A 24,913-nucleotide genomic window follows, 5' to 3' on the forward strand; every position below is an offset into this window, starting at 1 on the left:
TATTTGCTATTTACTTCTCTATTATGGTAATGTTTTTGATACAGTGCTGAATCTCCAGTTTAATGCCCATGGTTTTGGACTAGCAGGATAGAGCTGCCAGGGAAGAGAAAAAGAGGAAGGCCTAAGAGAAGGTTTATGGATGTGGTGAGAGAGGACATGCAGGTGATGGGTGTAACAGAACAAGATGCAGAAGACAGAAATATATGGAAGTAGATGATCCGCTGTGGCGACCCCTAACGGGAGCAGCCGAAAGAAGAAGATGTCTAGCAAGCTTATATAGGTGTGATAGTCATGTGTCCAGAAACTTCTAGTCATATAGTGTACGTAAAGCATTAAAATTAGACTTTAACTTTCCCCACTAAGCCAGTGTAGCTTCTTTTTTGTACACCATTTTGTACATACCTCAGTCTGTTGAATTCTTCCAGCCATATTCCTAGCACATCTCACGTGCAGTTCTTCTGCTCCCCATTGTTTAACTTCACCTGTTCTCAGAGAGAGTGACCTCAGTAACCCAGTACAAGAACTACATTTATTTCTATAGCACATTTTTGTGTAAAATATGTAGCTCAAAGTTTATTTTTAAGATGTTAAAGAAAAATTTGCAAGGGGAAAAAGAAAAGTAATAAATTAGGAATAAATAAGTATGTGAATGCATAAATACATGAAATGCTAAAAGTAAAAAATAAGAATAAATCAATACATAATACAGATAAACATTTAACAGATAAAGTAGAAACCTTAATTGTGGATTCACTTGTTAAATTAATTTCTTAAATCTCAGTAAGATGCCATGGTCAGATGGCCAGGGAGGACACAAAAATAAAAACCTTAGCTGGTGTGATGCAGGAGAAAATAAACCTAAAGGGGTTCCAAGTCCAAAAGACCTCCCAGCCCTCACAAGACATTCTATCAAATATAAAGTGCTTATGTGGTTGCTAATGTTTTTGATGATTTGCACTAGAAGATTCAGTGCAGTGGGGTCTCATTGACAAACGGTTGCAGAGTACTTTGTTCAGGTGGCAATGGCACAAAACACCAGTGCAGAAAACCAGAAAAGAAAACAGAATAGTAGAGGAGGAGGAGGTTAGGAGCAGGTGCTGATACAGTGCATTGCCACACCTACCACATGATAAACCAACTCAAGATCCCAGATTAGGACCTGAGTGCAGCCATGCAATGGGTGACACCTCAGCACCACACTAATTCAGATGGAGTGGAACAGTGTGAGGTTTTTTATGGTGTCTGGAGTGCCAATTCTGCCACTAACCCCCAGGGTTTTTCCTTCAGTTTGGAGGGCCTACATGCAGGGCTGGATGCAGATTAATGTCATAATAATTCATTACATTTATATAGCGCTTTTCTCAGTACTCAAAGCGCTATCCACACAGGGAGGAACCGGGAAGCGAACCCACAATCTTCCACAGTCTCCTTACTGCAAAGCAGCAGCACTACCACTGCGCCACCTGTACCCAGGACAGAGCAATTGCAGGTTAAGGGCCTTGCTCAAAGGCTTTACAAAGTAGTCACTTTTGGCATTTACGGGATTTGAACCAGCAACCTTCCAATTACCAGTGCAAATAGTAGAGGTTAATAACGATTATAAATCTATGAAATACAATGCATACACGGATCTGCCACAACATTAAAACCACTGACAGGTTAAGTGAGTAGCACTAAATATCTCATAACATTGGCAGCTGTCAGGGTTTGGGTTTTGTTAAGCAGCAAGTGAATAGTCAGCTCTTGAAAGTGACATGTTGGAAGTGGGAAAATGACCTAAGGATACGAATAAGCTTGACAAGGGCGAAATTGTGATGGCTGGGTGACTGGGTTAGAGCTTCTCTAAAATGACAGGTCTTGTGGAGTGTTTCTGGTATGCAGTGGTTAATACCTACCAAAAGTAGTTCAAGGAAGGACAACAGGTTAACCAGCAACAGAGTCATGGGCATCTAAGGCTCATTGATGCGCATGGGAAGCGAAAGGCTTGGCCATCTTATCTCATCCCACAGAAGAGCTACTTTAGCAGAAATTTCTGAAAAACTTAATGCTATCCATGAGAGAGAGGTGTCAGAACACAGTGCATATGGGGCTGCAAGCCACAGACCGATCAGAGTGCCTAGGCTGACCCCTATCCACCGCCAAAAGCACCTACAATGGGCATGTGAGCATCAGAACTGGACCATGGAGAAATAGAAGAAGGTGGCCTGGTCTGATAAATCACATTTTTCATTTTTATCATGTGGACAGTGTGTGTGTTATCTACCTGGGGAAGAGATAGCAGCAGTATGCACTACGGAAAGAAGGCAAGCCTGTGGAGCGGGCATTGTGATGGGTTTTTGCTGCCCTTTCAGTATTTGCTCTTAGTCAGATTTTTTTCATCTGCATAATTCCCAAATTTGCTAACTATATCACAGTTACAATATTAAAGGGTAATTAATGGTCCAAGGGACAGGCCTTTGACATATTCCACCAATGGCTTCACCTCATTCTGCTCTTCTCTGAATTTAATTATCTATTTTATTTCCCTACAGCTTATTAATGAACTTTAAATTAAATTTGACAAGTTACCTTTATACGTTTATCTGTCTTTTTTTTCTAAACTATCTCTGCATGTAATTGTTTGTTTTTATTCATATAGTGAAGAGCTGGGAGAATTCATGGAAATGAAAGGAGCTACCAGCCCAGGAATTTTAATACTGACCACTGGCCTTAGTAAACCTTTCATGAGACTGGACAAATACCCAACACTACTCAAAGAACTGGAAAGACACATGGAGGTAAATTTAAATATGAATGTAAATCTAAATATAATTTAAATATTTTTATTAGTTCATCCTGATTTACCAACAGTAATTTCTGGTCGCTTATCCTAGTTTCTTCTCTTTATTTTTAAATAATATGTGTTGAAGCAATCCCAGGAGTTGTAGTGTTTTTTATTCATGTTTAAAACCTTATGTAGCAAAGCTGAAATAGAATTGTCTAGTGTGTGTGTAACATCCCCAGTCAGGGGCAGCAGCTTGTTTGTTGCAGGAATAGGCACTAACCATTTGTGAATCAAGTGAAATTAAGTATTGCAAAAGATGCACTGGCATAGCAGTCATTTGTGAATATCCCAAAATAAATGTTACTGTTCAGGTAAGAGGGTTCAAGTTCCACACCCTGTCCTTTTACCTGTGTCTCTCAAGTGACAATCCCAGATTGGCCCAGTGTGGGTTTGTGGATGATGGAGCTCTGAAGTGGACTGGCATCTTTTCCAGGGCTCGTTCATGCCTTGTGCCCAGTGCTGCCAGGATAGGCTCACTCATAATCGAAATAAATGAATCTGAATGTTATGTTATGGTATGTTACAAAATATATTTACTGACTTAACCACCATTCTAAAAAAATGTATTTTAATTATTTTATTTTCAGGATTATCACCCCGATCGACCAGATATTCAGAAAGCCATGACAGCATTTAAAAATCTTTCTGTAAGTCTTTAACTTTTTAACCACTCATAGTACACATATATCCACTTAAACAAAACCTTTTTTTTTTTTTAATTTGTAGATTAATCCTGCTTTTAACATGAACATTACATGCAAATGTTTGATGTAAAAGAATAAAAAAAAATGAAGCAGAAACATCTAGACTTTGAGTTTCTGTTTTTGTAATTTTAGTTAAATTATTCAAATATTCAGGATTTCTTTTTAATCTTTTTTCGGTATATCATCATAAAATATGAAATATGCAAGTAACATATAAAATTAAATTTTCACATTTACCTTTTAATTTTAATTGATTTTTTTAAAACTTGTGTACCACCACAAACTTGTGCATACAAATGCCTCAGCTTACAAGCATGAAGTTGTAGGATGAGAGAGCTAAAACAATATTGAACAGTGAAACATGGAGTCAAAGACTTTTGGACTGCATTCATGTAGCATCCTTGAGTCCAGAACGATACCAAGGAGGTCAAATGCCAAACAGAAAATCAGTAACAGGCATAGGTAACCACTGTTTAAACTAATATTACAGTAATGAAGAGACACACAATAAACACCCAGTACTTTCCCAGGCCTTCTTAACATTGGTCCCCTGCCCCTAACAGTTTGGAAGATTTTGGGTCCATTTCCTTATCTTCTAAAATTATGTCTCAAACACCAAATACAGTGCATCCGGAAAGTATTCACAGCACATCACTTTTTCCACATTTTGTTATGTTACAGCCTTATTCCAAAATGGATTAAATTCATTCTTTTCATCAGAATTCTACACACAACACCCCATAACGACAACGTGAAAAACGTTACTTGAGATTTTTGCAAATTTATTAAAAATAAAAAAATTGAGAAAGCACATGTAGATAAGTATTCACAGCCTTTGCCATGAAGCTCAAAATTGAGCTCAGGTGCATCCTGTTTCCCCTGATCATCCTTGAGATGTTTCTGCAGCTTCATTGGAGTCCACCTGTGGTAAATTCAGTTGACTGGACATGATTTGGAAAGGCACACACCTGTCTATATAAGGTCCCACAGTTGACAGTTCATGTCAGTACACAAACCAAGCATGAAGTCAAAGGAATTGTCTGCAGACCTCCGAGACAGGATTGTCTCGAGGCACAAATCTGGGGAAGGTTACAGAAAAATTTCTGCTGCTTTGAAGGTCCCAATGAGCACAGTGGCCTCCATCATTCGTAAGTGGAAGAAGTTTGAAACCACCAGGACTCTTCCTAGAGCTGGCCGGCCATCTAAACTGAGCGATCAGGGGAGAAGGGCCTTAGTCAGGGAGGTGACCAAGAACCCAATGGTCACTCTGTCAGAGCTCCAGAGGTCCTCTGTGGAGATAGGAGAACCTTCCAGAAGGACAACCATCTCTGCAGCAATCCACCAATCAGGCCTGTATGGTAGAGTGGCCAGACGGAAGCCACTCCTTAGCAAAAGGTACATGGCAGCCCGCCTGGAGTTTGCCAAAAGGCACCTGAAGGACTCTGACCATGAGAGAGAAAATTCTCTGGTCTGATGAGACAAAGATTGAACTCTTTGGTGTGAATGCCAGGCATCACGTTTGGAGGAAACCAGGCACCGCTCATCACCAGGCCAATACCATCCCTACAGTGAAGCATGGTGGTGGCAGCATCATGCTGTGGGGATGTTTTTCAGTGGCAGGGACTGGGAGACTAGTGAGGATAAAGGGAAAGATGACTGCAGCAATGTAATGAGATATCCTGGATGAAAACCTGCTCCAGAGCGCTCTTGACCTCAGACTGGGGTGACGGTTCATCTTTCAGCAGGACGATGACCCTAAGCACACAGCCAAGATATCAAAGGAGTGGCTTCAGGACAACTCTGTGAATGTCTTTGAGTGGCCCAGCCAGAGCCCAGACTTGAATCCGATTGAACATCTCTGGAGAGATCTTAAAATGGCTGTGCACTGACGCTTCTCATCCAACCTGATGGAGTTTGAGAGGTGCTGCAAAGAGGAATGGGCGAAACTGGCCAAGGATAGGTGTGCCAAGCTTGTGGCATCATATTCAAAAAGACTTGAGGCTGTAATTGCTGCCAAAGGTGCATCGACAAATTATTGAGCAAAGGCTGTGAATACTTATGTACATGGGATTTCTCAGTTTTTTTATTTTTAATAAATTTGCAAAAACCTCAAGTAAACTTTTTTCACGTTGTTATTATGGGGTGTTGTGTGTAGAATTCTGAGGGAAAAAAATTAATTTAATCCAATTTGGAATAAGGCTGTAACATAACAAAATGTGGAAAAAGTGATGCGCTGTGAATACTTTCTGGATGCACTGTAGTAGTGCTGGGCGGTATACCGGTTCATACCGAAAACCGTTTTTAATTTTTTTTATGATATGGATTTTTCTTATACCGAAACACCGGTTTAAATTGCCTAAACGACGTTCGGAACGTGGCGCAGCGGGAAACTGTTCAAGTGGGGACCTTTTTCACTGCTACACCGCTAAACAAAGATTTGTTGCACTAGGGCTCTTTTTCACTGCTACACCACCATATGGTGGGCGGTAGCATAGGTATGCCGCACGGTGAAAATGGACAGAGAGCATTCCGAAAATAAGCTGACGATAAAGTTGAACATAATGACACAGAAGAACTTTTGCCGAAAAAAAAAGGAATCACGTCCGTTTCCTGGAGATACTTTGGTTTTAAAAGGTCAGATGTGTAAATACTGTTTCTATACTACTGGATAACACTGCAAGCCAAGTTGTACTTGTTTTTGTTTCTTGCTAGTGTATGTTTTGCTTGTATTGATTCTGCGAAGTGCTGGCGACTTGTTCAGAGATGGGCGCAATTCTGAATGGATGGCATAATTAAACATGTATAACGAAGATATTTTTAAAGTTCTGAACACTCCGTCGGCTAAGTTAATAACTAGTTTTAATGTCACAAAGACATTTATCTGTGTGGTGATTGCTGCAGGCGCCTGCTCTTCGTGCGGAGGAAGTCAGTTTAAGAAGCATAGTGATTAACGACTGGGTCGGGGAACACTTAACACAAAGTATTTGATGTGCTGCATTAACTTGTGACGGGGTTTGAGAAAATCTAGTAAATTCAACATTGATTTTAGGATGAAGTTTAGTTTACAACATTCTACTTTAATTATAAAATAAACTATGAGAATAAAGTGGAAATGTCGACTTTAATCTTGACATAGTCAACATGTCGAAATTATTCTTGACATATAGTTTGTTTTTTTCTTCCGTGTCCATATTTTTTTTTCTTCACAGTGGCCCTAATGTGCTTCTTTAGGGCTATACCACAAACAGCATTATAAATGCAAGTTGCAGTTTTTATTATTTATGTATATAGCTTAGCTTGAAGCAAGGTCCATATTAATGCAGTTTGCCTAAATGATGGTACAGTTGGTAAGATGTCATCACCAAGTTGCACTTGTTTTATTTTATTTTAATTTGGTGAATACTGTGTAATGCACCTGGGCTTGAAGCCTTGAAGTAATGGTGCAGCTATCAGTAGTACTATTATGTATTTTATTGTTATTATTTATTAGTTTAAATATTATGCAGTTTAATGATGGTAAAATTGTTTAAAAAGTCACTTAAACGTGTCAGTGGACAGAGATTGTTAACATTAACAGAAAGTGTAGTTGGTTTACAAAAAATATTTACTATTTATTCCTTTTCTAAGACGTGTTCAGTGCAATCCAACTTTTGAGAAACACCTCTGGATATTTTACTAAGTCTAAATGCCTCTTTAGATGGTTGAAAATATGTTGTCAAAATCATAGTTTAAGCTTTTGCAAAATTTGTTCAATTAAAGGTTCTATATTTTGACTGCATCTGTCATGCAATGTGATTCCTTCTCTTTAGTGCCACCCCCTTGAAAACTATCACTTTATGGGGCCATGCAAACCTGGATTAATACTTGTGTGCACATTAAAATGTCTTTTTGTACGATGTACAATTCTCATAACAGTCTAATAGGTTATTCTTAGCCAGTCTACTGCAGTAATTGCAGTGGAAAATGTGGTTAACATCCACTCATGCATGGGGAAAAAAAATACCGTCTAATACCGTGAAACCGGCAGAATTTAGAAAAATACCGTGATATAGAATTTTGGTCATACCGCCCACCTCTACACTGTAGGTCTCTGTTCTTTGTTTTTAACTTTCCCACTTCCCTTACATATTGGCCGTATTTCCCACAGCCAGCAGAGTGCTTGCCAAAAACTCTGCTCCCAGTCTGACAATGATTCCGTGTCAAAAGGAAGAGGGAGGTGGCTTTAAATTTCTGTGTCAGAGTCCAGAGGTTGTGTTCAATTGTCAGGTTTTATCCCCTCTTGTAGACCGGCAGTATTGATGTCTCCTTTATCTTTTCTCCTGTTACAAAGGATCAGAGACTCCCACCAAGTTGAATCATTTCCCTTCCAGCGATGAGCAGGCATATTAACTTCTTTCTTATCGATTAGTCTTTCTGTTTGCTGTACTGGTAACTCTTACTAATAGATAGATAGATAGTATTCAATTACTATGCCTCAGAACCCTGAAAAAATCATTTTTTTTATACTTCATTGCAGTCTTTAATTATAGTAAGGCCAATTTAGTCATGTCACGTAACATTAGTTTTCTTGTCATTTTTCATTTTTGTACTTTTCAAAAACAAGAAGGGAAACTTATGAAGAATGTATGAATATGAAAGCAAAGATGTGCCATTTAAATTGTTGAATTGTTGAAATTATTACAAACATACAATATTAAACTTGTTTTAGAAGTTAGACATTCTTTTTGTCTTTGATAGTCTTATACTGTATAACTAAATATCTTTGACACATATCTATTTAAATTGTAAATATGACAAGTTGTTGGAAAGGACTTCTGTCAAGCTGCAGCATTTTTTGCTCCATTATATTCCTCATTTAAAATCTATGAAATTTTGGAGCTGTTTTCTATGATACTGATGGTGTTTATATTTCATTGACTTGAACAGGCCCAGTGTCAAGAAGTGCGGAAAAGAAAAGAACTGGAACTACAAATCCTGACTGAAGTTATCCGCTGCTGGGAAGGTGATGACATCAAAACACTTGGAAATGTCATCTTCATGTCCCAAGTAATGATACATTGTGCTGGAAGTGAGGTAAAGTATAACAGCAGTAAAACCTGAAGGTCATAAAGTGTGAAAGTCAGTGATAATTTCTTAATGTACTCAAATGTTACACTACAGTGTTTTTTTAATTTGATCACTTTGGTTTTTCATGGAGAATATTCTATATACAATACCTTTATTAACACTCCAAACCCTGTACTGAATGGTTGCAGATTGTGTTGTGTTCTACTAAAATTTAATGCTTTAAGGTGATTTTTCTTCCTTGATACACACAAAATACGTTGCCTAAAAATATATATTATTATTAATTTTAATAAACTTATAAAAAGTTAAAACATAAATATTGTTTCCTGAAGTAATGTTATTATACCCAGTCTTATCAATTTCACTTTCATTTTAATAAGTTCTTATTAAATGCATTTATATTTAAGAGGCCTGTACAATTTATAGAAGTGTCCAACAGGGAGCAGCAGCTCCAAGAAATAGACCAGGTTCAATGCTAGGAAATGCATAGTGGAGATGTAATTCCACTTATAATTCTGCCTCAGGGCCACAATGGCTACATAGTAACCTCAGCAATGACAAAAACCAATCACAAAACAAATAGTAATTTTAAGCTTAGCTTGTATTAAGGAATCATTCAGCATAATTCCAGATCAGGCCTTGCTGGGAGACCTCCATTGAATATCGACAGGTTGGATGAGGTGCTGTCAATGCTCCGGCATATTATCTTCTTCAGGTGCTGTTGAAGCTTTCAGAAATTTATAGGGTGGAAAGTTAAGGATGGACGCAATTCAAAAGTCTCAGGGTTGAAGTGGTCAGCAGTTGTGCTACTCCAGCATTTCCACAGTCCAGCAGTTGTGATGTTCTCAAATAACAGGGTATGGAAACAGTTCTTCTAACTTTAGGATAATATTTTTTAGTACAATAAACCATTTAGTGTTTAACCAAAGGCTTTGCTCAGCCCATTTAGTAGAAAACTACAGGAACAAAACAAACTCTCTTAGAGTTTGTCCTGAAAGAGCACAGGAAATACTTTTTCACAGGTTAATACAAAAGATAGCAATTTGACAACTGCAATGTTATTATTATTTCATAGAAATACATATTATATATGAAAGGATAACTTTTAATATGAAGATTAGGTATGTCAGTGCAAAGTTTACTAATTACACAGACCACAGTAACATATTGAAAACTGAGGGAACTTTATTGCTACCTTCAAAATAAAAACAGAAAAATCATTGTGTAACATACACAAAAATATGCACATAATCCAGAATTAAAATGTTTGGATACGTCTGATGGAATGTACAGTTACATGAACTTATAGACATATATAGGCTTAAATATCTGAAATGTGTTTCTGGAGAGAATTCTAAACAGTGAACATAATGTCTATGTATGGATTTCTTTGGAAAACAAAAATGATGTATTTTAAGCATAATCTGTTAATGCCTTTCCCTCTTTTCATTTAGCATAATTTACCAATTGAAAATGTTGAACCACCATCATTGTTTCATTCTAAGTACTATGTACAGTATGCCTCTTTTTAAAAGTTAATTTGTGGAATTTCTTTCTTCGTTAGTGTATTTGAGCTAATTGGTCATGTTATGACAAGGTGGTGTGAGTATAAATAGCCCTGTTTTAGAAGACTGGTTGTAGTAGTTCATAATATGAAAAGAAGAGTGCAACTTAACAAGTAGAACTAACTGTCTATCGTTATTTTCAGAAATTAATGAAACTTTCAAAGTGCAAAGTTCATCAGAACCATAAAGTTTGTTAAGATTTGGGGCAGTTTGTTCATTTTTTTTTTGCTTCTTATTAATTTTTTCAGCTACCTTGTTGTGGGTTTTTGGAGGCTTCATTTGTCAGAGAACATTAATACATGGTTGACTCATGTTCAGATTTTAACTACTTAATGTAATTTGATTAATATTTATTTTTTAAGTGCATCAAGTCAATGTTTTGTAGCTTCAACATTATGAGACTAAGTTACCAAGATGCACAGCACTGTTGGTAAGGACATATTGCCACCGCATTTGATACAACATCCATGATTCTGGATCCCACATTTAAACAACATCGGCATGAGCCTTCTAGTGTAAATGACTTCCATTTTTTATTGTTTTCAATTCTCATTTTAGCTTCTGTAACAATCTTGTGTCTAGATTTTAGTGGCTTTATGCTGTCTAATTTTTGTACGGTTTTGAGTTTAGAGTTTTGTAGCAGCTTACTTTTACTGTGGTATTGTGTTAAGTCTAGATTTTGGTGGCAATTCTCATTTTAGCTTTAATTAAAATGTTACACTTTGTTTTTCTCTAAAGCTCCTCTGGTTTTAGGATCCAACTTTTGAACAACTTAAGTAATGGGTATTCATACTTTTGGAGGTCATTTGGTTTTTGACTAATAGCAGTTCCACTTTTGACACCGTTAACAGTTTTGCTTCTAGTTTTGGTGACAGTATGTCTTTTGATTTTTGACTTACGGCAGTTCACCTTTCAACTTTGTTGTCGGTTTCATGTTTATGTTTTGTGATGGTACCTTTTTTGTAGCAAATGTCTGGCTGTTCACTTTTTGACTACATCCATGGTTTCACACTTCGGTTTTTTAAGTAGTTGCTCTTACTTTCAATACCAAACCTCACTATGGTTTCCAATGTACATGAATATCTCCTGTTCCATGTATATAACCCTTGTAAGTGAGTACTTGCAAATGTTGCCTGTGATGTAGTCCAACAGAATACTCTGGTTAAAGTGGCTGGCACAACAAACTATTGTGATGGTCTCATGCGGACCACCACAAGAAAGGCAGATCAAGATTTACCTCTGCTGTAGAGGGCAAGTTTATTAGGTTCACCTGTCTCAGAAATGAACAGTTCACTTTAGAGTACAGCACAATGATATTACCTACATAAATACAGACACATACAGACCATAACTTTTGGGTGAAGTATTCTGAACTAATTTCCCTCTGGAATAATAAAGTCTACCTTTAGGAATGCTAGTTTCAGATTTATAACTGGTGCAACAGTGTAGATGAAGATTCCACAGCTTCACCTTTCACATTTCATATTTGCAGAACAGAGTTATTAGTAGGAATTGAAAGCCAACAAGAAAGTACTGAAGAGGGGCCAGATGTGGTTTTATATACACAATTAGCATTTTAACATTAAAACCTTTTTGAACAGGCATTTGAACTCCAATATGTTTTACCTCTTTCAAAGACGATTTAAAAATAATTAAAATCCAATACTGTTTTTTAAACATTTCATAGAGTGGAGCATAAAAATATGTCTATATAATGTCTCAAGCATATTCTAGCTGTAAATGTGTCTGTGTTTCTTATGTTTCAAACTTAACATATCTCACCAAAGCGTGGCAAACCAGAGATCAGACACATTGTTGCCTTTATTTGTTCTGTTCAACATATTGTTATGAATGCTTATTAATTTTGGGCTGCATTGACAATTAGCACAAAACTGTTGTCGGTCTCTGGGTTATTCGGTAAACGATTTAACATTTTGTGTACAGTTCTGTTAAAGAATATTTGCCCCTTGCTGACATCCTGAAGTTTTGTATGTTTGTTACAATGATTGGTTTCAAATATTTAGACAAAATATTAGAAAATGCAAATCAGAGTAAACCTTTGACACAGTTTCTGAATTCTCACTCAAAATATTTAAGTTATCCAACACCTGTATTGCTTATGTGAAAAGGTAATTCCTGTTGAAAAATTGAGTAGTTTCTTGTAATTACTAACTCACACAGCTGACTAAAGTTAATTGATATTTGGACTTTACTGTGTGAACACAACCATCTCTGTTGAACCTAAATCTCATCATATTTTGACCCTTGCCATGAGACTGAGGTAATCTGTACAAGGTTTCCAGAAGAACACTATGCCTCAATGAAAGGAAATTTCAGAAGAGAGTAAAAAAAATATATTTGAAACTTACCAGTCAAGAAATGTTTACCAAGCCATTTCTAAGGCTCTGGATCTCCTCTGCACCACACTGAGAGTCATATTCTTAAAACAGGAAACATTTAGAACAGTGTTGCATCTTCAGTAAAGACTGGCCTGGCAAAATTAACCCAAGAACACCTCAACAACTCATTTAAGAGGTCACAGTGGAACCAAAAGAACATTTAACAACTGTTAGCTTTTCTAGCCTCATCTAAGGTCAGTGTTTATGACTTTACAAGAAGAAACAGAAAAAGGCAAAATTGGACTTGTGGGAGAGTAGCAAGGCCGAAACCTTTGCAAACTAAGAGTACGATCAGTGCTCATCTTGCATTTGCAAAGAAACAATGATCCCCAAGCATTTAGTTAATGTACTATGGAGAAATGCGTCCAAAGTTGAACTCTTTGGATGACAGATCCCACTATGTCTGGTGTTCAACACTAACACTTACACCTACAGTAAAACTTAGCGGTGCTAGTGTCATGGTGTGAAGGTGCTTTGCTGCCTCAGGACATGGATGACTTGCCTTTATTGAAAGAACCAAGAATTGTGCACTTTACCATAATATTGTTAAGGAAAATGTCTGGTCATGTATTCATGACCTGAAACTGAAAGATAATTGCATTATGGAGCAAAACAACAAGCCAAAACACAAAACCAATCATATAACTAAATGGCTTTGAAGAAATAAAATTCAAGTTTTAGAGTAGTCTAGTCAAATTCCTGACATGAACCCTTAGAGATGCTGAGGGAAGAACAGAAATGAGCAGTTCACACTCACAAACCTACCAGTGTATCTGAATATAAGTAGTTCTTTTAAGAAGAATAGCCTAAAATTCCCCAATAGCAATATGAAAGACTAATATCAAATAGCAAGAGATGTTTAGGTGTGATTAGTTGCTAATGATGCTGAAACTATGCAGGAAATTACTTTTATTACACAGGCCATAGGTGTGTTATATAACTATGTTCCTCGAATAAAGAAAAACATGATTTAAAAATTGTATTGTGTTTTCACTTGGGTTCACGTCCTCAAAAATTGCATTTTGTCTGAACATTTGAATCCGTTCATTATGTAAAATATGCAGAAGCAAAGAATATTAAGAAGGATGGCAAATAGTTTTTCTCAGTGATGTGTGTTAGTGCCAAGACTGGCCTAAACACAGGTAATTGCATGCAAAAACACTCTGGCATTTGTGTTCAACCCATAAAGAAAGTAGCATTTGGAGTCGAGCCAATGGGAGAATAAATGTATTACTATGATTTGACAGGCATATATGAGGAAAATGTTAGAGTTTATGCTAGCTCCCAAAAAGGGGATCACATAGCCACTGCTCCAGTTGCTGAAATTTAAGTGCTTTGTAGCCTTGTTCTTGAGTCAGTGTAAATGGAATAGCTAAATTTATTGGTATAGTCTAATGGTGGTGAAGTTGCAGCTAAATCCTCAGATGAAGCTTTTGATTTATGACTTGGTGTATTTCTGTTAGAAGATTGCAAAGTGATAGATACTACAGTCTCCTGCTTGCGGAGGACAATATCTATAAATACAAAGTACCCCACTCAAAAAATAAGAAGAAACGCATTTAAGCATTTCCTAGCCGTATTCCATTGAAAAGCATCCTCACATGCCATTTTGGTATTACCAGGATTTTACGTTGGTATTGTTTCCATTTGAATGTTGTCAAGATTACAAGACAACTACTCAGAAGCTTTATATAAGCAGAGTGGTGGCTCTGAGGCTAGGGATCTGCACTGGCAATCGGAAGGTTGCCGGGATGAATCCCATAAATGCCAATAGAGACTCTGCTCTGTTGGGCCCTTGAGCAAGACCCTTAACCTGCAATTGCTGAGCGCTTTGAGTAGTGAGAAAAGCGCTATATAAATGCAAAGAATTATTAGTATTATTATTATTAATTATATACTTACACAGTATCTCACAAAAGTGAGTACACCCCTCACATTTTTGTAAATATTTTATTATATCTTTTCATGGGACAACACTGAAGATATGACACTTTGATACAATGTAAAGTAGTCCGTGTACAGCTTGTATAACAGTGTAAATTTGCTGTCCCCTCAAAATAACTCAACACACAGCCATTAATGTCTAAGTTGCTGGCAACAAAAGTGAGTACACCCCTAAGTGAAAAATGTCCAAATTGTGCCCAAAGTGTCAATATTTTGTGTGGCCACCATTATTTTCCAGCACTGCCTTAACTCTCTTGGGCATGGAGTTCACTAGAGCTTCACAGGTTGCCACTCCTCCATCACGACATCACAGAGCTGGTGGATATTAGAGACCTTGCGCTCCTCCACCTTCTGTTTGAGGATGCTCCACAGATGCTCAATATGGTTTAGGTCTGGAGATATGCTTGGCCAGTCCAGCACCTTTACCCTCAGTTTCTTTATCAAGGCAGTGGTTGTCTTGAAGGTGTGTTTGGGGTCGTTATCATGTTCAGTTTCCGAAGGGAGGGGGATCATGCTCTGCTTCAGTATGTCACAGTACATGTTGGCATTCATGGTTCCCTTAATGAACTGTAGCTCCCCAGTGCCGGCAGCACTCATGCAGCCCCAAACCATGACACTCCCACCACCATGCTTGACTGTAGGCAAGACATACTTGTCTTTGTACTCCTCACCTGGTTGCCGCCACACACGCTTGACACCATCTGAAAGTTTATCCTGGTCTCATCAGACCACAGGACATGGTTCCAGTAATCCATGTCCTTAGTCTGCTTGTCTTCAGCAAATTGTTTGCGGGCTTTCTTGTGCATCATCTTTAGAAGAAGCTTCCTTCTGGGATGACAGCCATGCAGACCAAGTTGATGCAGTGTGCAGCGTATGGTCTGAGCACTGACAGGCTGACCCCCCACCCCTTCAACCATTGCAGCAATGCTGGCAGCACTCACATGTTTATTTTCAAAAGACAACCTCTGGATATGACGCTGAGCATGTGCATTCAACTTCTTTGGTCGACCATGGCGAGGCCTGTTCTGAGTGGAACCTGTCCTGTTAAACCGCTGTATGGTCTTGGTCACCGTGCTGCAGCTCAGTTTCAGGGTGTTGGCAGTTTTCTTATAGCCGAGGCCATCTTTATGTAGAGCAACATTTTTTTTTTTTTCAGATTCTCAGTTTTTTGCCATGTAGTGCCATGTTGAACTTCCATTGACCAGTATGAGAGAGTGTGAGAGCGATAACACCAAATTTAACACACCTGCTCCCCATTCACACCTGAGACCTTGTAATACTAACGAGTCACATGACACCGGGGAGGGAAAATGGCTAATTGGGCACAATTTGGACATTTTTCACTTAGGGGTGTACTCATTTTTGTTGCCAGCGGTTTAGACATTAATGGCTGTGTGTTGAGTTATTTTGAGGGGACAGCAAAATTACACTGTTATACAGCTGTACACTGACTACATTGTATCAAAGTGTCATATCTTCAGTGTTGTCCCATGAAAAGATATAATAAAATATTTACAAAATTTTAGGGGTGTACTCACTTTTGTGAGATACTGTAAGTGTATGTTTTACTATTTCTATGTTATGTGTACAAGGACTGCACATAAAAGCCAATGTCCTCTACCAAGTACACTTCTGCACATCTGTGTTAATATTTGTTATATAATGTTATATCTTTAGATACCTTAATGTTCAATGCCATTATCTTGTTAACTGTTAAATATGATATAATTTCTATTTTTTCAGTTATTGCCCAATTTTTTGGTGTTTAACAACTGTTTTATAAATTCAAGACTGTATCCTTTTTTGTTTAGGTTTTATTAAAATGGTTTCTTTTAAAGTTAAAGTGGTTTATTTTTGTACATTCTAAATTAAGACAATCTGTTGTTTACTGCTGCTTTCCATCTTGCCTTGTATTATAATAACTGAATATTTGTTGATGTCTTTTAAGGAAAAAAATGAGCGCTACCTCCTTCTGTTTCCTCATGTGTTGCTCATGCTGTCTGCCAGTCCAAGAATGAGTGGCTTTATTTACCAGGTAAACCTCTTTTAATGTATAGCCTCTCACATTTTTCAACCTTCTTCAACCACAGAGCTTTTCGTAGCTAGTGGCAGTTAATGAATAATTTGATCTAGTTTTTCTGACTCCAGCTTTTGGAAACGCATGAATGCTTCTATGCTTGTGGTCAAGAAAATCTACACTAAGTGTAATTTTAGAGCTGTCTTAATAGAGTGGTCTTAAATGCAAATGGTGACAGTTTCAGAAAATCTGAAATTCTTGCTCAGGCAGCTCTAGTAAGTGGTGTATAAAGACTTGGAATTCTAACTCATTTATTTTCAGACTTGCTTGTTTTCTTATTTATAAAATCCTGCAGCCAGTTTATGTAAGCAAGTGTGTTATAATGATAGTAGAGTTTGAAGCCATCTTTTTGAAGAATCTTTTTTTTTTTCTTTGCAGGGTAAACTGCCATTGACAGGGATGACAATATTAAAACTTGAAGACACTGAAACTCATAAAAATGCATTTGAAATTTCAGGTAATACTGAAAATAACCAAAATCTACTTATTTTCTTGCTCTACAGTTTGTGTGCTACATCTGAAAACAAAAACCTATACTGTAGTTCAAAATATATCTATCCATCCATCCATCCATTTTCCAACCCGCTGAATCCGAACACAGGGTCACGGGGGTCTGCTGGAGCCAATCCCAGCCAACACAGGGCACAAGGCAGGAACCAATCCCGGGCAGGGTGCCAACCCACCGCAGCAAAATATATCTAGTACATGGCAATACACATTACAAACAGGGAGGTCTTTAGCACCTACTCTTGACTTTTAGCAGGTCACTTCCCTCATCGGTATTCTGTAGTAATACAGTCGCAATATGGCGAGTGCTGAATTGTGCATGCTTGATTTTTAAGTCACTTTGGAAAAAAATTGTCAATTAAACTAAATGTTAATTATATTTAACAAGTTTCCTAATAGTTTTGCTTAATCCTTAGCCTATTAATTTGCCATAGCGAATGATGCTTAACATTAAGAGCACCTTCTTTGGATATCTTCGCACCTTCTTTTGAGTATCTTTGTCATTTATTGCCTACTTGGCTGTTCGAGCAGCCTACTTTCTACATTGGTGTTCTCACATTTGGTACTATTGTGAAAGTAACAACAGAAAGGAGCACAAATTGAGATTAGGCCAGTTTGAGAATGAAGCACCCTAACATATATAGCATTCGTTGCAAATAGATTGCGTTGGTTTGGACATGTGTAGAGGAGATATGCTGAGTATATTGGGAGAAGGATGCTAAGAATAGAGCTGCCAGGCAAGAGATAAAGAAGAAGTCCTCAGAGAAGGTTTATGGATGTGGTGAGAGAGGACATGCAGGTGATGGGTGTAACAGAACAAGATGCAGAGGACAGAAAGATCTGGAAGAAGATGATCCGGTGTGGCAACCCCTAACAGGAGCAGCTGAAAGAAGAAAAAGAAGACTGTGTTTTCATCTGAAACGGATAACTTATTTATAGCTTCAAGTTTCATGAGGAAATTCATAAATTATTCACTAGTCTGCAGAATTTCTGTTTTCTTTAAATCTTAGTATGGTTTACTGAAATGTTTTTACCTCTGAAATTTGTTACATTTTCAAATCCAAAAGTATTGCTTTGTCTTTCTTACAGTGCTTCTGTTTCTGTGATACTTGCTTCCAAAAACACATGCAGTATTTCTTTTGCATTTGAAAAGAGCTAAAATCTTTCAATCCAGCTTTGTCATTAGGACTACAAATATCACAACATTTTTAAATGTAAACTTTCTTTTCAGGCTTCTACACAGGGCTGTACGATGCCTTAAAACTTGTCATTAGGACTACAAATATCACAACATTTTTAAATGTAAACTTTCTTTTCAGGCTTCTACACAGGGCTGTACGATGCCTTAAAACTTCACATGGACATTTCAAAACATCAATGATGTATGATACTATTACTGGATTAATGGAGTGTAGTCATTTTAGCTCAGGATGCAGTAGTTTTGTTGTCTCACAGATTGCTGCAGCTCAGCACACATACTGTATTAGTATTTGTTAATGTTATTACGATGATTTAAAGGTCATTCTTTTAAAATTGGTACAAATCATGATGCTGGTATTGATATGAATAAATGTCTACCAACAGGAAACTAGATTAGTTAATTAGTTTTTATTTAAGAAACTAGAAGTTGCTAATTACTTCTACTCACTCAAGCACAACATCCTCAGTTGTTCTCTTCGTACCATCTTCTGAACAAAAAAAGCAACTTGGCATGCAATATCGAAAAAAATCGTCCTTTGTGTTTGATTGTGACTTAGCTATAGCACATATTTTGCCTTTACTTATCAAGCATGCAAACAACATGCCGCAAAAAAAAGTATAAAGCTGACTGTTGATTGGTATTATGAACTTGCAGTATATGATGTGCAAGCAGGAGGACAACGGCACTGGCTTTAAAAAAAAAAAACGAGGCAGTGATTTGATATATAGTATAATTAGTTAATTTTATATTTCTTATCTCATGTACACAGCACAATTTTCGTTCCTGTTACAGCAGTCCTCCTTGTGGATATAGGAGAAGGGAGGTTAACGTGGATTGTGGAAATAATTGAAAAAGAAAAAAAAAATTGAAAGGTTTATTCACATTTAAGGTTGCTATAAAGATAGAAAATAAATAGTGTACAGTGGAACCTCGGGTCACGACCGTAATTCATTCCAAAACTCTGGTCACAACCCAATTTGGTCGTGACCCGAATTAATTTCCCCCATAGGATTGTATGTAAATACAATGAATCCGTTCCGGACCGTACGAACTGTATGTAAATATATTTTTTTCAAAGATTTTTAAGCACAAAAATAGTTAATTATACCATAGAATGCACAGTGTAATAGTAAACTAAATGTAAAAATGTTGAATAACACTGAAAAAACCTTGAACAAAGAAAACTAACGTTGCAAGAGTTCACACTACAGCTTTAGGAACCACTCGCTGTAAACACTTTTTTTTAATAAACAACCAAGAAAACTAACCTTGCATGAGTCGAGTTCTGGCATGAAGGAAGTGAGCAGGAAGCTGGGTGGAGAAGAGGTTACAGTTTTGAGGTAGAGTCCCTCTGCATGATGCACATCTGACCTAAAACAATGTACTACAGGGAGTGACTGAACACATGCGTAAATCATCGGCGCATACGAGCCGGAAGGGAAACGAAATACTGTAGAGCACAAAGAGTTCACAGCGAAAGCACGAACGTCTTACCGATAACAATGTACAACATGTGCGGAAATCATCAGTGTGTACAAACCGGAAGGGAAACTGGCTTGTTCGTCAACCAAGTGTGTGGTCGTGAACAGATGCAAAAGTTTGGCTAACTTTTTGGTCGTAACCCGATTTGTACATGTTCCGAGACGTTCGTGACCTGAGGTTCAACTGTATTTAACTGGTGTTACAGTATAACCATTTACATCTCTGACAGCCACTTCTCCATTGTTATAGCCATGAAGAACGCCTTGACTGCTTCTGCTGCTGTAGTGTTTCATTTGGCTCCAAAGCATGCCGTTTCGCTATTGTGACCCATGCACATTTGCTCTTTTCAGTCCCATTCTTTACTCATTGACCCTTTCCAGCCCCTGCAGCCTGGTTCTGTTTCTGTTTTAACTCTTCTTTCTTTGCATAGACAGCTGCATGGTGTCCTCTTCTGTAAACATCATTTGGTTTGTGGGGAGCCTGGTGAGCTCAGCCCTCAGTTTCTTTCATCAGTTTTAATTTGCATAGACTGAAGTCCACTGGCCACTGTCCACTTCACAGCCGAGTCTCTAGACCATTTGTCCGTAAGCAGTGCTTGTAGTCCACGTCTTGCTCCTCTTTCTCCTCCAAATTTGTTATTAATTTTACATGATGGGGCAGGCGGCATCCCCTTGGAGGTCGGAGTATGTGTATATTAGTATATAATATTGAGGAGAGGGTGGGTCCCATTGAAGCTTCGAGTGTTGCTGGTACCGGCCCACTTCAAGCACTCGGAGCACATTGAAACTTTGTGTGTGACACACTGATCAGGCTGCTTTTTGTAAGCTACAGCATACTCCTGCTAAAGTAGCAAAGCATGGGAATCTCGTATACTTCCTGCTATGAATATGTGTCTGACAGCCTTCTTGTGAGGCGTTTGAGATTCAAAAAAATGAAAAACGTGGTGGCTGCATTTGTGGAAATGTCTGCCAATGTTTGGATTTAACCAATGATGTTTATTTATATTAATGATGTGTCCAGCCAACCAGCGATGATATCATTGATCATCAGCTCAGCCCCACCAACACATAAAAAGTTTCATTTGTATGTGCTCGTATCAGACTGAAAAACAGTAGGTAGAAGTGTCACATTATGTATCCCCAGGCATAACACAACTATTGCAATGTGTTTTTTGTATTTATTTCTCAATGTATGTACAATTATTATTGCTTAGTATCCTATTAATACTTTACAAGTCTCAAAACGTTAATACAGTGTACTGGTCATTGCACTTGTTAACCAACAGCAAAAAATCTTCATAAATCCAACGTATTGATCCCAATAAAATAAAAAAAGTAGAATTACAACTTCACAATCATTTAATTGATGGTCTCTGATCTTTTTTTCATCTGTTCTTTTGCTCATGTGATTCTTTCAATAGAAACTCTAATACCCGTTTGAAGAAAATCAGTACTTGAGCCAATTTACTTATATTTGGAGGTTAAGAATTTGATTTTTAAACCAGTGTCTAAAACGGAATTCTAGATCGAGAAGGGTGAAAATGAGCAATGATAATGTTTTCTTCCTTTGACATACCATGATAAGTATTTTACACTATCCTGAACATGCATTACCTCTGAAAAGCTAAAACATAATGAGTAATCAATACACACACACACACACACACACACATAGTCAGGTCAATAAATCTGTCTTTTTGTGTCTGCCTTAATTATTTTAATAATTATTTGGTGAGTGAAAGAGTTTGTTTGCAGCAACTTTATCTGTATGAACACCTGTGTAATGCTAAGTAAGTTATGGAATTAGCAGCCACAAGAATGCAACAGGATTTTTTTGGGCAGAGCAAGAAAAAAAATGTAAAGTAGCTTTAGTCAAAGTGAACTTTATTGTCATCTCAACCATATATAAGTATACAGTTAGACGAAATTGCGAAGCTCAGGGTCCACAGTGTAACAACATGAAGTGCAAATAATAAATTAAAAATAATTTAAAAATAGAATTAAAATTTAAATTTAAAATTAAAACACAAAAGACAAGACAAAGAAGTAACAGCAATATTAACGTCTAGTAAGCAATATGAACATTGATGCAATGTATGGTATTTGCAATCTAGATACATAAATATAGTCAATAGATATGTAATAAAATAAATAATAGATAATACAGAAAGTGTATGATAATAATTTATAATCACAATGTAAAGGTAAACACTAGGGAATGTGTTCGGTGCTTAAATCTTATTTGGAATAACTGTTGTTAGTTTGTGTTGCACAATTGCTATTGTACAGTGTATTGAGAAGTCAGGCAAAATTACATATTTTATGCTTACTGAAAAGATTACAATATGCAAGATTTCCAAGCAGCTTAGTCCCTTCTTCAGGCAACTCCATTATGGCTAACACAGTACAACATCCTACTACTACGTACAACATACCATTAATTAATATATTTTATTACATCCCTTCACATAATAATACATGTTTTCTTCATAATAGTGAAAGTCAATGCTTGAACATAACCTAATAATAAGAAAAAACTGCAGTTGCAGACCCACTATCCGAACATACTAGTGAATTCTGTTGTTTTTAGGTGTCAACCTATGATCAAAAGATCCTATCTCAGCCTGAGTGTCAGGGTTATCTGGTTTATTATGGGGAGCTGTTTTACCACACTTTATTCTACCTGATTTTCTGAAGTTGCTCATTTTTTGTCCTGTAGGAAATATGATTGAGAGGATAATTGTGTCATGCAACAACCAACAGGATCTGCAGGACTGGGTGGACCATCTTCAGAAACAGACTAGAGTATCTACCATCGGAGCTCCTCCTATGAAGCCGCAGTCTGTGCCTTGTCACACAGTAAGTACTGAATTAGAGTAAAAGATTGAATGGTCCATAAGGGCAAGTGGTGAACATGACTCTCATTATGTAAAGATCCTCCAGTTTCATAATACTACAAGAATTGTATGAACACATTTTCAGAAGCAGTGAAAAATTTTTATAGTGCCTTTCACAATGTTCACATTCATCATCCAGTCTACAAAGCAAATAATAGCATAATGCACGACTATCTAGGGCATGACTAAAATACTAAGACCCCACTAAAGTCTGTAGGCAATTTTGTGAATGAACATAGGAGTCAGTGGTCAGGAAAAAGTGATAAGATAACAGAGCAGTGTCAGCATCAGCACTGGGAAATTGTGGATCTGGTTATGACAGAATTTTATACCGAAAGCTTATGAAAGAATTAAGCACAGGAATAATTGATAAAAGGGATGGTAATGTTGTAATTGATGATAACTTACTGATTTAAAGCCACTAAACTGAAAGAGTAATTACTGGAATTTTCTGTTTCCAGTTTAGATCAGGATTAGAAGCAATCGACGCACACAGTACATTCCATGACTTGGCTAGAAAGACACAGAGAAGCTCAAGACATGTACTTAAACTATCTTTAGAATGATTTGGAATTGTGAGATGAATAAATAAATGTTATCTTCTTTCACATGAATGCAGCTTGTACATTTCTGTTACTAGATAAAATATTTGTATTTGTAATATATTGAATGGACTTGTATTTTACTGTGTTTCTTTAAATTGTTTTTCACCTTGCTTTGTAAAATAGCAAGTAGTGGTGTGTATGTATATGAAGCACTTGCACAGAAAAGTCCAAACAATAACTCAAAAGCAATATTACATTTATAGGAATTAATTGTTCTTTGGGTTTTTAGTGTTACTTTTTTATCAAAGTTAATTAGATCTTATAATTAGCACTAAAAGTAAACCATTAGCAGTCAATCAAGTATTCAAATCCACTCCCCTCACTGCCATAGTTTTCATTATGTGGTCTACTCCAGAACACATTATATGAACATTACAGCACTTACTGAAATTAATATTTGAATGCTTGAAGCACAGGCACTTTTTGGGATTTATGTGTCATGTCACCTTCAGTATTGAGGCCGCCTCACTTCTTTTCATTTAGTCTGAAGCAAAACTTACACGATCTGTCAACATTTCAGCAAATAGATGATATTAAACATTATAACCATTTATCTTAATGAACCATGTCATTTTATTTACACATTAGTTGTGCAAAAATTACAAATCTGTGATGTTTTCACAATGTTCCATTGTTGCTAGCAGCGCACACATATGCGTTATCATCAGCATGAACACTCTGCATGTTCATTTTCTATCCAAAATGTATTTAAAGAACATTATAGTTTTACAGTTTTTTCTTTTGATTTGTTGGTCTAAAGATATTTTGGTATTAAAAATTTGAAATAAATTTTCAGTCTATTTAGAACATTATTCTGTGCCTTAGTTAATTAAAACAGGATTCAGAAAAGAAATAAAATAAGTTCTCAGCAAAAAAATCTGATGTTTTAAAACTTCAGGTGAGTTTTTTTATGCTACTTGTGTCATCCATTTTTTATTATTGTCTGGAATTAATAGAAACATTTAATCTCAATAATTGTTTTATTTTCTAATGATGTTCCCATTTAAGTTGGTTTGTTTCCTCAATATGAATTCATTCAATTCTTATCAAGTGAACTTCCACTTAAGAGCACTGTGTGCCAACCAATAATTGCAAATATTGAAGAAGTGCAAAATAAACAGAAATTTAAAGGGAGGAACATCATTCTGTATTTACAAAGAAATATGTTTATACAGATGTTTTAAAGTCCAGATTCAAACTGTGTTGAGGCCTCATTTTGAATTGTTTCCCTCAACAGGCAAGTTATGACGATTTCAGTTCAAAAGAAGTAGTTTGATCATTTTCTGGAGTGGTCTGACTCTGCCCCATCAATCTCTGTGTGTATTCTATTAACCCCAGCATAAATTAGGCTGGCTTGGATAGTGTTTCATACCTCTACAACTGTCCATCTTGAGCTCACCATATTTAGTGTATCACATTCTTCTTCCAGAGTTTAATGTTTTTGACTTTTGGTTTAGTTTATGGATTTTTTTTTTCCAGTATTGTCTTGCGTTTTGGGTGTCTGTCTGGATTTTATTTTTCTCTGATTTTAAAAAGTATGGTATCTTTCCTTTTAAAATTTGAACATTAGTAAAATTTCAGTGAGAACAGGCCATTCAGCCCAACAAAGATTGCCAGTTCTGTCCTCTTAATTCCTCTAAAA

The 24,913-nt window shown here is 36.8% G+C and overlaps 1 protein-coding gene across 3 annotated transcripts in view; it reads left to right on the forward strand.

Annotated features, from left to right (window-relative positions):
- The window catches only part of arhgef7b (Rho guanine nucleotide exchange factor (GEF) 7b), a 252,559-nt gene that overhangs the window by 181,252 nt on the left and 46,394 nt on the right, over positions 1-24,913 (forward strand). For all 3 annotated transcript variants that reach the window (XM_051926338.1, XM_051926339.1, XM_051926340.1), the window contains 6 exons: positions 2,639-2,777; positions 3,412-3,471; positions 8,455-8,601; positions 16,452-16,538; positions 16,959-17,037; positions 22,489-22,628. In XM_051926338.1, coding sequence (XP_051782298.1) covers positions 2,639-2,777; positions 3,412-3,471; positions 8,455-8,601; positions 16,452-16,538; positions 16,959-17,037; positions 22,489-22,628 — 652 coding nt within the window. The remainder of the gene's footprint in view (positions 1-2,638; positions 2,778-3,411; positions 3,472-8,454; positions 8,602-16,451; positions 16,539-16,958; positions 17,038-22,488; positions 22,629-24,913) is intronic.

The sequence above is a fragment of the Erpetoichthys calabaricus genome, chromosome 4 (assembly GCF_900747795.2).
Source record: "Erpetoichthys calabaricus chromosome 4, fErpCal1.3, whole genome shotgun sequence".
In the NCBI taxonomy this organism is placed as follows: domain Eukaryota; kingdom Metazoa; phylum Chordata; class Cladistia; order Polypteriformes; family Polypteridae; genus Erpetoichthys; species Erpetoichthys calabaricus.